The following is a 17,578-nucleotide window of genomic DNA, read 5'->3' as shown; positions in this document are numbered from 1 at the left end:
TAATTTGTGATTTAAATTCGAATTGATATTCGTGTGGATGTTATTATATTGTGTCCAATGTCTATGTGATTGAGATATCGTTACCGTTAATTAAATTAACGTCAAAGTTGTTTAAAATAAACGCACCTTAAAACTGACATTTGGTTTTAATTACTCCTTGCAAGTAAGTTTTGAAATGAATAACATAGAATATAATTGCACACCTTTAATACATGAAAAATTATGTGTATCGAATAATCTAGTGCATTATACAATAATTTTAACAAATAAATATCCAGAGATACATAAAGCCGGGTCGTATATAAAGAAAAGATGGGGAGGAGTTATATCCGGTTTCTGAGAAAGCTCAGAAATAGATGTTCACTAGAATTTTTGATTGGCTAACGTTATAATATTAACCAATCGAAATCGCCGTTGGATAGATAAACTCCCGTCAAAAAACCTAAGAAACAGGGCATTATTCCTCTTGAGAGCCATCATCTGTCTTTTGCGATATGTCTTCTGTGTCATCAGATGGTGTTCCCGATCGAGAATTGTCAGAAGAATAAATATTTTGAAGCTCTTCCAGCTTGTAATGTATTTTTACACCCTTCGTGGCTGTTTTGTTGACTCTGTTTACGAGTGATTTTGTCTGCTCCTCCAATCGTTTAAGTCGAATGTCACGAGCTGCGAATCGAGCCTCATGATCGATTTCACTCGATGTCGACGGTTCGTTTTCTACATCGACTACATCGTTTATGGTTTCGTCTTCTTTTTCTAAGCCAGTATTTTCCAAATTCGAACTCCAGTCTTCGACAGTTTCTTGTTTACGTTCCGATTTGAGCGTGTCTAATTTAGAAATCATAGTGTCGCCTGTATGTAATGTAGTAGTCAAATTGGATACAACGTTTGAGCATCCTTCTTCCAAAGTATGCAGCCGTTTGTCCTTTTCGCGTAGTTTCTCCTCCTGTCGTCTCACGTTACCTAAAATTGCCTTGAAATCAACTTCAACAATGGCTTTGTCCGAGACTGACTCTGCTTCTGTTTTACTAGTTGAGGGCTTGGAAGTGTTTATTTGTAAAGTTTCATTTGATGTAGAAGGTTCACTTTTTGCAATGTTTTTATCTGGAACATCTACTTCTTCTTCACCTTTTAGAGTCTGATATAGTGTTTCTTCTTTAGAACATTCTGTGTCTGAACGTTCTTTATTGTGTAAAGCGTTAAGTTCATCTAATCTCGTCAGCATACATTCTTCTGCTTCTAATGTAGACGTTAAATCTGAAACAACGACAGAAGCAGAATACTCCAAGTTTTCTAGTCTTTCATCTTTTAATCGCAATCTTTTGTCTTGTTGCTTAACACTTTCCAGAATCGCTTTAAAATCGACTTCTACTGTTGGTGCTAAGATTGGTTTTTCGATCCGTGATGAGCCAGCTACAGCTACCTCTGAAGTTGAAGAATTTGACGTTTTTGGTTCATTAACTGATAAATCCCCATTTGTAGACCCTATAACTGCATGATTATCTTGAGAGGTTTTTGAGCTACCGCAAGACTCACTTATTTCATTTGAACACACTGGAATAACTGAACAGTCACTATCATCACATTGTTCTTGGAGATCAGTCTCGTGTGAACTTAAATCGTGAGATATATCAGGACATTCATCTTCTGTTTCTACAACTCTTTCATTCCTTTGTACATTTTCACTCGTACATGAGTCGGAATGGTCAAATGTATCCATGTTATCTTCTTGAGTATCAAGAGAGATATCAGCGACGTCTAACATATCACTAACAGGATCATCTCTTTCTGCTACCAGGTTTATATCAGTGCTCGAATCAATGACGGTCTCAAAAGATTTTTTCAATTTCTTCTTAAATTTAAGTTTTGGTTCTTTGATATATTCGCTTTCATCGTTTGATTCAGACGATTCGTCCGATGGTCTCTCATCACTGTATCCACTTTCAGCCGAATTATTGAACGACATTGAGTCTAGCTTTCTGTTAGAAAATTCCATTCGTAGCTTTTTCCAATCCTTTTCAGATTGTGTGTTCTTTTCGCGAGCTTGCTCCCATTTTTCTCTGCAATATTCTAATTCCTCTTTAAGCTCGTTCAAAAGTTTCCTTTTTTGTTGTAATTCGTATTTTAAGATTTTTTCGTGCGTGTGTAATTGTTGATGATGTCTTCTAAGCCTGCCCACAACATGCCATGTTTTGCTTAACTCATTTGTAACTGAACACAGTCGCTTCTCTTGTTCTTGCAAGCGTGACTCTAAATGAGTATTTAATTGCTTCATACGATTTACTTCTTTAATAAGAGCCAACTTTTCTAGAATTAAATCCTGCAAATAAAAGATGTCATTTCATTATTTGCGTACTTGCATTATAAAGTTAAAATGATTTATGACTTGCTTCCAACAATGCTTTCATGATTTGGCAGCATATCAAAATCAGACAGTGTATTTTTAAATTTTATGTAAATTGCAATATATTATGCTTTAAATATTTTGCTATATTATGTGACGAACTATGAATCATAATAAAAAGAATAATATTATGGTACCTTTAGTCTAATATAGGTCTGACTAACACTGGGAACTAATACTGTTCCAGATTTCGTTTGAACTGGTTTGTAGCAAGTAGTGACTCTTTCAGAAGAATTGGTTTCAGCTTCACTTTGATGACTAAGAAGCTCCATTAGGACGCGCCACACTTTAGGTAGATTTTGAACAATCTCCTCAGCTTTTCCAACTGTAGCTTCTTTTTCTGCAAATGTAACAAATATTTTGTAATTATGTGTTAACTTAAATTGTTAAATCCTTACAAAACATTAATTTAGATAATATCAAGGTTTCTTACCAGTTGATGCATTTCCTTCATCATCATTTGCGTCAGTATCTTGACATTTTTCGGTGTATCCTACATCATTATCTTCAATTTGACCTACTAATTCCAACAACATCTTTGGTAAGGCTGATGAACCTTCCGAACCATTTTCTTGTTCGACCATATGCGTCAATATACCATGATTTTCCTCAAGTCTTGTTACAAGCTTATCCAAGTCTTTTTTGGACTTATAACCAAGTAAGACCTGAGAGAAGAGCTAAAAAAATAAAAACGTGTATCAGTTGAACATCCAAAAAATATTTTGTATACAGCTTTACAAAATATTAAACAGCTTTTACCTTATTTACAACCGTCATTTCACTTTGCAGCCCACGGCACTCCTCTTTGAAGGTTGCTATTGAACTATTTTTGTCGTTAACTGTATCTTCAAGTACGTCAACTTTATTTTCGAGTTCTTGAACCTTGTTGTTTAGATCTTCGTTCCTACGATACAATTAATTGATTGATTTAGAACAGAAAATAACTTAATTATAAACAATATTATATTCTCCCTCCTCCACGTGATAAAATTCGTTATTCAAACATCTTGCTTAGACATAGGAAAAGGTATAATAAACTTACTTTGAAACTTCAGCTTGCAGTAGTCCTTTCTGTTGCTCTAAATCTCGTACCAGGGCTTGTTTAGTTACTTCTGCTAACCTCGCTCTTTCCTCATATAGCCCACGTAATGTTCTGATATTGTTAAGCTGCCGTTCATATTCTTGTCTTAGATCTGTAGAGAGCATGCTAGCTTCTCTATCTGCGAGTGATTGTTCGATTTCATTCAATTTATTTTTGAGCTGGAAGGTATCAAGAAATGTTAAGTATAATAATAAAGTCCTGTTGCTGAATAGAGCCAATTTTGTCCATTGACATTTTTTCACAAGTTTTGAAAATGTAGTATTCGGCTTACATAGCATGGTGAAAACGAGATATATTTTCGAGCGCGTATGAAAGAGACCCTGGACCTGTATCAACGTGACCTTTGTCACTTCCATGCAGTTTCCTTACAGTTCACTCAGTCATAGATCAATGGATTTAAACATCTCTTTATCCAGCTAACATACTTTTTATTGATTTATCATAATATACATCATGACTAGTGAGACATGTGCAATACTTAAGGAGAGTAGAGTAGACTGGGTACGATTGTGACAATTTTGGTTTGGAGGGCAATAATTTTGTTAATTTTACACCTAGCTATGAAAATTTTATCACAAACCATAGTTTATTTATTTGTCTACATAAAAATACTAATACTTATATCATGCTAAAATACGATGTATTAGTCATGGAATCAAATTTAAAAGAAGGAGGGAAATTGTCACAACAGCGTCTTTCTCTCTTAGCACCCATCCCCATACTCCGTATAGTTTCGCCACAATAGACATAACGACCAGTAGTTCGACTGCAAAGAAACGGACAGGTTTCAATATCTGTCAAATTCGTCGGGTTTCACTAGGATTATGAATGGATTGTGCCTCGCGCTGGCTGATATAATTTATTTTTAAATATTTAAAATAAAGATTTCAAAATTGGATTCTGACAATTTTAATCACATGTGCCAAAACACAAACAACAATACGACCAAAGAGGAACACGTCCATCGAATATGTCATAGTTTTAAATTCGTAGGTGACAAGTTAACAACCCTAGCGACGATTTTCGTCATAATACGTCAAATTTAAAAATTTCAACATCAGTTCTAAGTCGGTATACTCTATCATTCTGTCTACTCTGGTTTCGCTGTTATGACGACTGTCACAACCGTTCCCTGGCACAACCGTACCCAGTCTACCCTACTTGGTACTCGATTCTCATTATAAATAAGTATGTAAGTAATAAAATTATAACTTAATTTTTTACCAAATTGCCCTTTACATAAATTAATCATGGACACGAAGTAAATTACGCGGCTAGGCAAGTAGGCATATACCTATGCCTATGCCACAGAATACATATTAGTTTAACAACCTATGCGGCCGGTGGGCGGTGCGGCGGCGTGCGCCATCAAAGAAACACCGTGCCGCTGCCCTTCCCGCGCGGTGTCCATGTGTTGGGTAAATAATAATTATTTAACTTTAAAGTTTAAGCTACATTTACTCAGTGATCAATTGATATTATTTTTTATATTATTTTTTTTCGTCTAATATACCTAATAGCCAAATATCACGTCCTTGAGTACCTATTGAACATGTCTCACCAGTCATGCTGTTTAACATATTTTGTACTTACTTAGTTATAATTTCTTGTTTATTGGCAAATGCAGAACGGGCATGTTTGTTTGTGGACCAAACATCTATGCCCGTTCTGCATTTGCCAGGTTTGGCCATATTAATCTCGATGCCAAGAAATTGTCCGTTTCCTGTACTGAACCTAAGATATTTTTTTAGGTATTGACAGTGATCTTACTAATAGAGAATTTCACAAATTCTCATAGAAAATAAAGAATACCCCATGAATTGGGCGTTATGTTTACATTAATACTGAAAATGTCATGCTCAAAGTAACTAATAAACAAAATATAAAACACATAATTGAACGATATTAAAATTATATCCGACTTTTTCTGGACACCCATATAAATCATCATCTGTTTCGCGTAGTGTTTCGCAAGACACCCATCACCCATGGGACATGACACAGATTCCTATAAATAAACGACGACACCTTCCCGGAAGTGTTTCGACTTCCCATTCTTTGAAACACCTACCTATTATGTATGTATTACAATTTCTCGGTACCTAGTACACATAATATGACGCTAGTAATTGCCTAATCAATTTGGCAACGCATCAACTTGGCTTGGCAATGGCTGACGTGCAGTCATATGGGTCCCTGACCGACCAACTTATTCGCACTTGCATGCGGTCGTTGGCTTGTAAACACTTTCCAATGGATAATTAATCACTTCTTGTTTATTATTCCACGGTTTGGATGGAAATTGGAGCACACGTCAGGAAGTGTCTATGAAGTATACATAGAGATAATTTTGTTACCAAATTGGCTAGGTCCTAGATAGTAGATCCTAGGTCCTAGTTATAAAATATATTCCCTTGTTTGGTCACTATTGAGCAAGGATTTGACAAAGCATCAAATCCTGAATAAAAATATATCTGGCCTAGGTAAATACGTGCGTAGTGTATGTTCGATCTAATACGAATTGGAATTTAGGTGCTAAAACAATTTAGAACTTAGGTAGTTGTCAAAAAGTAGGGTTGTTTTGATTCCAATACTTAAAAATGTATATTTTAAGATTACCTAATGTTATATCTTATTCCGACACGGTAAGCAAGCAGGTGTTAAAATCGCCTTCAATCGCCTTCAAAGAGCAACTGGCATAGGTATATTATGTGGCTAAGTATAATACTAACAGTTTAAATACGTAATAGTTATGAAACTGTAAAACATCATTAATAAATAATATTAATGTAGCAAATCTTACCTCTAATAACTGATTTTCGCGCAAATTCATCATTGTTTTAGTTACCGCGATAACTTCTTTTAGCGCGTTTATTTGTTTAATAGACTCTGTATTCTGTGCACTGAGTGATGCTATATCAGAATTTGCTTCCTGAAGAGCCTTATTAGAATTCGCCAAGTCAGACCTCAGTCTATTATTGTTTGTTTTTAGCACTTCAACATCTTCATTCATTTTCTCAATAATTTTCAAAAAGTCCTCGTATTCTGTGGAAGCCCGACACGATTCTGGTATTTCGATGTTATTTGCTTGAAGTAGATCCTGTAGGATTTTGTTTTGCTTCAACAGTTCCAACTTGGACTTCCTTTCTTCATTTAAATCTTCCTCCAAATTCTTCTTCTCGGCTCTATGTCTGTCTAAAATGTTTCGTCTCTGCTCGCGCTTAATATCTAGCTGCTTCTTGAATTCATTGAGCTGCTCCTCTTTCCTCCTATTGCGAGCGTCTTGATAGTCTTCGACGGTATCATAAAAATCTTCATTGTCATCATCGCGAGGATCTCCCATTTCACTGTCACCGTTCACGTTCACGTTTGGAGTTAAACTGTTCTCTACCGTCGGACCACCAAATACGTTTCCCATTTTGGAATAATTTCGTAAACAACACGCTACGTATAAAAGGTGGGCAAGTACACCGTGCTAAGACAAAGAACTGAAGTGAATTTCGATCGGCGTCAGTGTGGAATCGGGATCCCGAAATAGCCGCCCCGTCAGCCCAGACATGCGACGTTAAAAGTATGCGCAACATATTCGCTTTATGATATTCAGTGGTTCTGACTCTTTTTTTATTTTAATGCTATTTAAAATATGCTAAAAATACGCTTTCAGTTTACGGAATATGCAGGGCAGTCGATTGCATGTTTTTGTACACGATTTTGTTTTGACATTTTTCATTAGAAATATGAATCAAAGGGATAGTACAATAATGAAATTCAGTAGGCACTTAGAGGATGCAGCAATTGTTTATTACAGCCTAGAAGACGGTAAAAACTAGCTAAAAGCCGAGCTTTGTGAGGGCTCGCGTCGTCACACCTTGACTGACTGAATTGATGATAACACATCTACATATAAATAAAAAATACTATGTTAAAGCACAAATCAATTATAGGCGTGATAGTTTTTTCGTAAAGTGTACCACAAAATGTTCAGGATGTGGGATATACTTACTAGGGCTCGCTTCGCTCGCTCTGATATAAGGCTATACGAATGTGTTAAAAACAAATAAATAATCCCCATAGGAAAACGTGTGGCAATGGGGATCGACAACACGAAGTTTTACCAGATGAATGAAGCTTACAAGACTGATTTCGTAAGCCGTCCAAGGATAATTTTTTGAAGCGCCCTAATATCACTCGTAGCCTATTTTTGTGCTCGTAGCCTAGAGCGGCCGGCCGGGGCCGGGTGGTTTCGTACCCAAAGGTCAAAAACGAGACCCTATGGGGAAGATTTTTGCCATTTTTCTCCGCTAGGTGTCGCGATTCCTATGATCCACTATGCCTATCTGTGCATCGTTACATTTGAGATCTTTTTGACGTTTTTATAATAAATGACAAAGTGTGCAGTGCCGGGATGCAAGGAAAATGGTTATCTTTTGTTCCCAAAAGATAAAAATAGGAAAAGGTTGTGGGCTAAAGCAATAAAACGGCCAGAATTGGCGAAATCGCAATCTTCATATTTACGATTTTGTGGACATCATTTTACAGAAAATTATTATAAAACTTTTCTTCTAATTTTTTTGTATGGTAAATTTTGTGCTTTCAGAGGTGAGGAAGAATATTTTTTCTTCGGGCGATGAAAACTCTATAGCTTTTGAGTGGACACTTCCTCTAATACTACAGTTTTATGTTCAATCATATCAACTGTACCAAACAACACAGTAGCAACATGCTTGCAATGTGAATTAACTCCAGATCCGGCTGTTCATTCACAATTAGTCTCTTCTAATATACCATTTTTGTATAATTTAATATTAACCTCATACTGAGTTTTTTTCATTGCTGCTTTACAAAAACCTTTTATATATTATGTAAAATCATTTATCGAGACAGCTCTTAATATAAGAAGGTATCTATTCTCGTATAAACTTTTCCCCTTTATTAATGATTGACTGCATCTGAAAGAATTAAAATTAAGTAAGTAGAGTAACACAGCAAACTTTTTTCCTGATTATGAAAAATGATCTTTTATAGGTACAAAAAGTTTATTAAATGAATTAATATACTCACTCTCCAAAATACTCTTGTATTTGATGTTTATTGCTGTTTATATCTTTATAATAATCGTCTTTTGGTATGACCATAACTTCGGTTTGTACTGGTTCTGAGGGACATGATTTATCAGTGAAGTTAAAATTTCTATCATACGCTTCTTAAACCTACAAAAGCAGAAGATAGCTTAGAACTTGTTTTTCACAAACAATAATAAACGAAGTGAATAAAGGTTCATAGAATTATGGTCAAGAGTTTAATGTTAATCAGTAAAAACATTCACCAAGAAAATATAAAGTACTGTAGTAATTTATTTACTTTTATTTGCTAACCTCTCTACAAGGTCTGCCTTTCTTCCACTACAGGAAGCACCCCTCTTCTTTAATTCTTCTTTGAGCTGATTTAATTTCCAGGTACAATACATTGCACAGGTAAACATCAGACAGGTAAACGTGGCACAGGTAAACGTTATACAAAAATATTTCGTATGAACCGCTCTGAACCATAGAATGTAAATAGATCATACGCGTGGCGCCCTCTGACTATGAAATCTTCCCCATTACTATACTTCGTTGTCTGTCCGTCTGCCCGCCCGTCTGTCTCAAAAACCGCTACCTATAAGCTAGACTTCAGAAATTATCACAGATTGTGTATATCGGTTGCCGCTAAGTGCGAGTTGAACTCGCGCACGAAGGGTACGTACCTACAGTTAAAGAGCGATAGTAGGCGAAAAATTGTGGTTTTATATCAGTGCCCCCACAGTGTTAAGGATGTATCTATATTGGGCTTAAAGTAAGTTTCTATGAGAGGCCGGGCCGGCCTCTTATAGAAGCCGGCCCGGCCTCTCATAGAAACTTACTTTAACGCGGCGTCACCTTAAGTTTCTTATGTCAATGCGGATGAGACGCACACGGCACAGCCCATTAAGCCACTGCACTGGACGGTTCGGCCTAAAATTTGGCTCGCAGGTAGATGTTATGACGTAAGCATCCGCTACGAAAGGATTTTGATCAATTATTCTACCCCCAAAGGGATAAAATAGTTTAGTTAGTTAGGTTTTCGCAGTTCGCAGCGTCGGCAGACTATAGAGGCGTTAAACATCCAGAGCGCTTACAGACGAACGGCACATGTCGGCGGCACGCGTCGGCGGCAGTCGACGGCAGACGTTGGCACGTGTCGGCGGTAGTAGACGGCAGTCGGCGGCACGTGTCGTTGGCAGTCGGTGGCAGTCGACGGCAGCCGTCGACAGTTTATCACACTTGCAGTTGTGACGTAACGCGTAAAGGTAAGCGTCCACGGTCGGTATCGTGCGCAACGGACGTCTCGCAAACGGATATTTTTTTCAGTACGTCCACTGTATCAGCAGCGGATTACCGACTACCCAGTATGTTTATTTTCAAATTAATCCAAACAAAGTTCCTAAATCAAAATTTCTGCTTTCGACTTTTTCACCATTTTGAGCATTCATTTACTAGGCTAGTCGGTAATCCGTACGCTGCCGATTCAGCGGACGTAGTGTAAAAAAATTATCCGTTTGATGCGAGCTGTCCGATGCGTAAGATACCGACCTGTGGACGCTTACCTTTAGGCGGTACGTCACAACTGACAACTGGGGGCTGGGGGCCTACCACAGGTTTTGCAGTTTGTAGTGTTTTTTAGTAAAATTATATTTCAAAAAGTGAGTACGGTAATGTAATATTGTAATCTTACAATCTTACAACAAAGTGTTCCGGAAACATGATAGTTTAAGGAAAGGTCGTGGTAGACCCTCTGCAAGCGTCATAAACTGTCAACGGCTGCCGTCGACTGCTGCCGCCGCGCCGGGCGCCCGCCGACACGTGCCGCCGACACGTGCCCTTAAGAGGATACACCAGGGGCGAGAGAAATTGAAAATAGGTATTTGAAAATGTATTGCTGTCTCACCAATCTCAAGTCTCCCACCGCAGAGCGCGATAAAGACAACACGACAAAAGTTCTAATAATAGAACAGAAAATCTTCGATTCGTTGTCCGCTGATTCCTTCTCCAAAACTTAACCGATTTAAGTACTTTTTACATTAAGAATTAAAGCAAGGCCTGAGCTGTGTTCCTATGTTTTATTTTTTTTATATATTTTAGCCAGTTTCGTGTTTGAACACAGAGGAAAATCTGGACATTTTTTTGAGTTTTTGGACGTTCTTATCTTTTTTAATAATAAAATTATGAAAAAAAAGAAAACATAGGGACATGCAAATAGTGGCCATAGATATTCAGGAAAAAAATCATAACTCTACCGGCATTATCCAGGGAGGAAACAGGGGACAACGTTTGTATGGAAAAACGGCGGTGTGGACTCCTCTTAAGAAGCGCTTAAACACGGGCAACAATTGCGGCAATAATTGCCCGGCGACACGAATGGATCGATCTGGAGCAATTAGTGGAGCAATATGGAGCAATTTCAATTAATTGCGACAGTTATTTCGGCGATATTGCTCCAGATATTTCATATCGCTCAATATCGCCGATACGAATTGACGAATATCCGATGGGCTCGTGTATATGACAGTATTGCCTAGTAACTATGATGAAGTTGCGCCATATCGCTCAATTGTATTGCGATGTATTGCGCAATATTGCTGCTTGTTGCCGAAAATTGCTGGATGTAGTCGTGACGTCAAAGTTGACGCGAATTGACTGGAGTGGAGCAATTTTAGTTGCCCGTATAAGCGTACCTTTAGGCAAGCCTTTTATTTTATTTTTTTAGTAAGTACATAATATTATTCGTTGTTATAGCGGCAAGTGGCAACAGAAATACACAATCTGTGAAAATTTCAGAAGTCTAGCTGTATAGGTTCTTGAGACACAGTCCGGAGACCGAGAGACAGGCGAACAAACAGACGGACAGACATTGAATAGGGTCCCGACGCGACTCCCGTTTTGATCCTAATGGGTAAGGAACTTAAGGCAGAGAAATTTCTCTGCTGGTATCTCGATTTATTGATTGATATTTGCGTCTGGCAACATTATTTGTAATGTCAAACAAGATTGGAGAAAATGGAAAAAGCGATAGTGATTGATTCGCGTTTCTAAATATTTTTGAGGTTTTTGCTACAAAAATTAAAGCAAATTAATATTTTCTACGTGTAAAAATGCCAACCTAATATTTTACATGCTAAAAATCTGTTTAAATCTCTGTTACTTTAATCGAAGTAAATATAAGAGAATTGTCCCCATTGATTTTTTTTTATTTTAAACAGTGGCTTTATTGTTAATAATAGCTATTTTAAATCACTTTGTGTGTGACGTGGCTGTGCTAAGATACAAATCGGACACAATATAATAATGTGAAATAGGAATTATTTGTTGTGATGGATGAAAGCAAAAAGAACTCCCCTTGTGAGGTAAAAATGCAACAATGTATTTGTAGATATCATATTATAATACTGACTTTACAATATTGATATTGGTAGATCATACATAATAAGTGTCTACTAATCTTCCATAGTTTTTCTACTGTAGACTTTTTTACTGATGAAAAAAGCCATCAAAACCCTTACTAATAATTTCTTTATTTTTAAAACTGCTTCAAGGGGAGGTATACATTCATTTTTGAAAAATAAATTAATGAATTAAAAATAGATGGCATTATGTAAGAAATTTTATCAGTTTATTAAAAAAGAGCTAGTATCTCAACATAATAATATAAGTAATATTTAGTTTATGTAGTTAGACCTTTCTTATCGAATGAGACTTGCAAGTGCACTATGCTTCTTTTCTTTATTTTGCTACTCTCTTTGTTTTTTAGAAGTTAGTGGCTTATACTTCATTTATGTTTGTGTTTTTCTAGTTTCTACATAAATAGAATTAAAGATCATTGCTAGAATTCAACATTTCAGTAAAAATGTGATGCTAAAAGTGTTTTCCTCATTAATTCATCAAGCCCCATACGGTCACGGGTGACCGAGACACAATAGAAATTCTATTGTGTCTCGTTTTTCCACGATCAACGGGTTAAATACTGTTGTACATTATGGCCATGATTTATTTTAATATTTTCAAATAGCTTTTCATATAGTTAGATTTATCCTATGATTTATATTAGGTTTGCAGAAACCGTGCAGGTACGGTGATATTTAAAGAAGTAGAACTCTTACGGGAACACTTAGCGGAGCGTGATACACATGTCATAGCACTCGAGACAGAGTTCCTGAAATACACAAAACGCACCAATGACTTAGAAGAGCAAGTGGGACATTGGAGAGAGAAGTACGAAAGGTAAGTGGAAACACTAAACAAAACATTTTTAAAACATACAAGTCTTGTAAATTATAAGATTTATACCTACGAAAAATAATAAAAACTAAGGAAAAGTAACTCTGTCAAAAAACATGCTCCACAATACTTGTCAAAAAAGTGTACACATTTAATACATTTGCAATATTTAGGCGACCTTGAACGGTACTAGGCTGACGTTACATGACAGATCAAAAGAAACCAAATTTAAAACGGTAATAGTATGGGAGTTACGATTCCTTAGTTTTTATTATTTGTAGATTTATACCTTTACCTTGTTGTATTGTTAATTATTTTGGTACTTACGTAGGTATTGTATGTTGTAGGCCAATGCCTACATTAGCCAATGTAAATTGGTTGAGTTTTGTCAAGTCAATGTTTGTCATGATATTCTAACCAACTTACAAAAAATTAATTTTTTGTAAGTTGGTATATTGAAATAATATGTACGGTATATTATTTACAGTAAGTATTTTAATTTTTTTCTTTGGTAGTAGGTACATGAATGGAGTATACTGCATAATATGTGTCAAAATATTATTTTCTCTGTGTTTGTTTATTCAATGTTTTGTTCATGGTATTTCGGAAGTTACAAATAATGTAATGTAAATATGTTTCAGGTTATATGATTCCCACAAGAGGGTCCAGAAACTCAACCAAGTACTCGAAGATAAGTTGCTGCAAATGGTTGACAAGATGAAAGGTGAAAAAAGTCAACTCACCAAAGACATAGCAACATTATCAGTGCGACTAGCGGAATCCAAACATAATTATAGCATGCTTCAAAAGGAGAATGTATGTTGCCTCATAAATTATTCATCCATATCTTGTGTGCTGACTTAAATAATTTTTGTTTTTTCTTTCAGGAGAGGTATAAAAATGACATGAACTTAGCAATACAACTACTACAGTGCAAACCAGACAACTTTGTTTCTCAAAAACTGGATAATGTAAGTGCATAGTTAATATCTACTAACAAACTTTTACAAACTTTACCTAAAACATAATAAGGTCCCTTACTCCCCCAGATTTCAAAAAGTGACTCAAAAGAAAGATGTGTATGAATATTTTATGAATTTGTTGCAGCTTCCAGTTGACACTCAAGCGAGAGTTTCCCAATATGTGATGTCCAAAACACCCAAAGCTACCAGTTCAAACCAATCAAAGAATGGTAACGATATTGACACTTTCGACGCGAGTGAGTACGAATTCAATATTTCTGCTTCACTTATGTCCAAAATCCTCGAGGACAGCATTCAAGATTCTGTAACAAAGCACTGCGATACGTGCACTTGTTCGAAAACTCAAAGCAAGCCGTTCTGTTACAACGAAAGCTATTACACTGTAGCAACTCAAACACTCATGACAGGGGAATTCCAAGCACCTCTATGCTCTCACTGCAACACCGAAATAAAATCCATGAACTCGATCCTAAGTATTAGAAGTGATTCCCCTCATAAAATAACATTGGTTAACGAGAAAACTATCAACACAGGTTTATACATACTCCCGCACGACGAAACTCCTAAAGTAAACAATAATGTTGATCATGAAATTAATGAAATTATGACACCGAATGATGTCATAAATGAGCTATTGAAGCCTGATGAAAAGATTAGATTCGATCTAAACGGTCCCAAAGATAACGTTTTGAAAATCAATGAAGATATTAACGTTAAGAAAGTCGTAGCACCTCCGCCTATATCTCTGGAACCATCTATACATCATAAGCTTTGCGATAGAACAAGGAACTCTATTTCTAGTAAGAAAAGTAGCATCCAAGGTGCCCCTCATCATGACTTGCACGTTAAAGAACTTCCTAACGATAAAGACGTAAAACCGGAAGCTCAATACTTACTGCCGGACACCAATAAATCTATAAGAAAGGGTTCATTAGGTTCAATGGGCGTCGCGAGTCGTACGTCGTCCATAGCTAAGTCGACCGTAAGCACTCATAAATCTAATACGCAAGTTGGTCCCGGGCCAAGATTTTGTCACTTACGTATGCAGGCCGGCTCCAAAAATATTCTACTAGACAACGCCGAACCAGATGTGCCGCCCGTGCTGTATAGACGCCAGAGCAAGTGCCACGAAAACAATATATTTAAAGATCTAACCGACGGCCTCGACAATTTTATCGACTTAGATAGAAATGACGATAGTAAGGATGAGAATAAAAATGATAATGTTGTCGTTGAGAGTACATTGATCGATGTACATGTGGATAGTAACAATAAGGAGGTTAGTTCCGAAGTGAAAAATGGTACGATTAATCCTATTCTACTGAATGTCTCTTCATCGCCTCTGCAGCCGTTGAAAACGCACAATTTCCTCAATAGTACGGAATGTAATAATAACACGCAAGTCGGGAATCCAGAAAATGTATCTGAGATTGATACTCTACTCAGTGACTTGATAGCCCCACCTAAAATAACACCAGACAGTAACGAAACAAATGAAATAGCTAAGCCAGAAGAGGTTCCAACTCCAAACGATAATCAGGAAATAAAAATATTTAACTTCGATAGATATGAGCAAAGCAAAGTAGATAGTCAATTCGCTAGGCCCCTGAAAAAGATAGACATGTCCAAACTACATTCCATTGAAAACACAAAAATATCCAAAGATTGCCCGCCTCTGGGTGCTGACATTGAAAATAACGTTTTGCCGAAGCCGTCCACTGCGAACATAGTAAACGTATATCCCAACTTGACTCAGACGCATTTGAAAGTAAACGAAACTAAGAAAGTATTCACGAATGAGCAGAGCACTAGTTCCCTATCTAGCGACGATAGCGCAGCGATGTTACAGAAGCAGCAGCTACTTAGAGTGGCAGAATGGGTCGAGAAGAATCTAGAACAGAGCAATATAAACGATCCTTTGGAAGAGGAAAGTTCTTACTCCACACGCATAGCAAGGAGAGAAAGCAAAATAAATAGACTAACCGAAACCCTGAATGAGCTAGCCCTAAACATGCCTCATCCAGTCAGCAAATTCTCCAAATCCTACTCCAGGGACGCTCGCACAAATTGGGTGCACAATCTTTCGCAGGACAAGCACAAACCGAACGCAAAGATAGCAAACGTTGTAAAAGAGACCATATTTCCCGTAGAAAGCGATGAGAAAACGGTGACAGAAGTGAACAATAAGTACACCTCGCCTAATAGCGTGACAGAGAGCGACATAGCTAAGGATATACGCGAAGTTTTGAGCACTCAGAAGGGTGATAAGCGAATATCGCCGGAAGATCTGGCGCGGATGGAATACAACGTGAAGAAGTTTCTCCTGAGCGGACCGTACTGGGCCAACCCTAGTTCCTCTGCCAGGAGTCGCCGCACAAGCAGCAAGACTGAGACTGATGTATAAATTCCAAAGGAGCGACATTCCATATTTTTATATTTGTATGTGTCTCGAGTAGCCGTTGCGGAGCAGTGATTTTTTTCGGTTGTATCGTCATAATTTTGCATTAGTTCCTGACAACCTATCAAGAAGAATAGATTAAGAAATTTCAGTGTAATTGAAGTGAAATTTTAGTCAGGAAAGTCACTGCAAATTACAATAACTTTGAAGAAACTTTCTAGAAACTTCGACACATTCCAACACCAAGAAAATTCACTGCTCTGAAATTATATGTGACGATAGGTGTAACCGTTGTCAGTTCGGTGTTAGATATTACATTATGTATGAGCTACTAGTCTGTACGAGCATTAGTGTTTCCAGATGTGTCATCGGCGCCATATTTGGCTTAAATGTTTGGATATTTTGGTATCCTAATAAGGCTTTCTCAGTCTAGCATATTGACAGAAAAGAGAAAGGGATATCTAAGGGCAAACAAGTAAGTTAGGTCTGGCGTCGACTCAGTTGTGAATGTTTGAATTAAGTGTCAAATACATTTCCACTTAGCTTAAAGTCATTAGCTATCGTTCCTAAATTCGTTTATGGCTTGCCTTAGTAACCGAAGCTTTACTGGGCTTAACGAGATCTTTAGTTAACAAATCTGCAGATATTTACAAGTTATTTCTAAAGTTAGCCCACCATGCTATTTATCACCTAATTCTAAGTATCGGTCGTTTTCTTAGAATACACTAAGTGATAAGGCTGCCATTGATGTAATAAAGTGTAGCATAGATTCAAATTGACGCAGTATTATACGACATAAAGTAGGTATGTCTATTATGTGATACATCGAGGTTAAATTCACGTATGTACAAAATTATCTAGCACAAAGCTTCGTTCGTCTATTGATCCTATAATATATTTTTTATGAAATTTATATGATCCGATCTAGTGCTTAAAATGAATAAAACCTTACTAATACCTGTTTCACCACTTACTACTTATCTGACAGAGTAAAGATACTCTATCTGTCAGATAAGTTGAGGATAGACTATCCGGCACTTTGCAGAAAGTGGTGAAACAGGTCCTAAAAGTATTAACTCTGTGCGTTATAGTTCATACGATGTTACTGTAATGATCCGTCAAGTGGCTCTTCTAACATAATATAATACAAAGACAACATTGATAGGAGTGAGAAATAGAGTAAGGGCCTGTTTCACTACTTCCTGATAAAGTGCCGGATAGGCTATCCACAACATTTTTGACAGATTCTCCATACTCAATCGGTAAAGTTAAGTGGTGGATAGCCTATCCGGCACTTATCAGGAAGTGGTGAAACAGGCCCTAAATATTTTTGTTGAAATTGGGGGTAAATGCTTTAATTAGAATTCTGAGATGTAGGTTTATTGTAGGTCACAGTTT

The 17,578-nt window shown here is 36.9% G+C and overlaps 2 protein-coding genes and 1 long non-coding RNA gene across 3 annotated transcripts; 1 reads left to right on the top strand and 2 right to left on the bottom strand.

Moving 5' to 3' along the window:
* Positions 1-190: 190 nt before the first annotated feature.
* LOC121734879 (putative leucine-rich repeat-containing protein DDB_G0290503) lies at positions 191-7,033 on the bottom strand. The gene is made up of 6 exons (XM_042125514.1): positions 6,310-7,033; positions 3,447-3,664; positions 3,164-3,308; positions 2,838-3,081; positions 2,542-2,744; positions 191-2,320 (listed from the first exon to the last, which is right to left on the bottom strand). Exons 1-6 carry the CDS (start codon positions 6,922-6,924, stop codon positions 458-460), a joined length of 3,288 nt encoding a protein of 1,095 aa, XP_041981448.1. The 5' UTR covers positions 6,925-7,033; the 3' UTR covers positions 191-457.
* A 1,052-nt stretch (positions 7,034-8,085) lies between these two features.
* On the bottom strand, positions 8,086-9,104 carry LOC121734886. Its single transcript, XR_006036796.1, has 3 exons — positions 8,882-9,104; positions 8,568-8,716; positions 8,086-8,455 (listed from the first exon to the last, which is right to left on the bottom strand). It is a non-coding gene; the product is annotated as an uncharacterized LOC121734886 (long non-coding RNA).
* Positions 9,105-11,585: 2,481 nt separating this feature from the next.
* LOC121734880 lies at positions 11,586-16,934 on the top strand. Its single transcript, XM_042125515.1, has 5 exons — positions 11,586-11,928; positions 12,630-12,802; positions 13,441-13,615; positions 13,687-13,770; positions 13,907-16,934. The coding sequence occupies exons 1-5, from the start codon at positions 11,896-11,898 to the stop codon at positions 16,184-16,186; spliced, it is 2,745 nt and encodes a 914-aa protein (XP_041981449.1). The 5' UTR covers positions 11,586-11,895; the 3' UTR covers positions 16,187-16,934.
* Positions 16,935-17,578: the final 644 nt, after the last annotated feature.

Source organism: Aricia agestis, chromosome 16, assembly GCF_905147365.1.
Source record: "Aricia agestis chromosome 16, ilAriAges1.1, whole genome shotgun sequence".
Taxonomy (NCBI): Eukaryota; Metazoa; Arthropoda; class Insecta; order Lepidoptera; family Lycaenidae; genus Aricia; species Aricia agestis.
The sequence above is the reverse complement of the archived record's forward strand: the minus strand, read 5'-3'. Positions and strand labels throughout refer to the sequence as shown.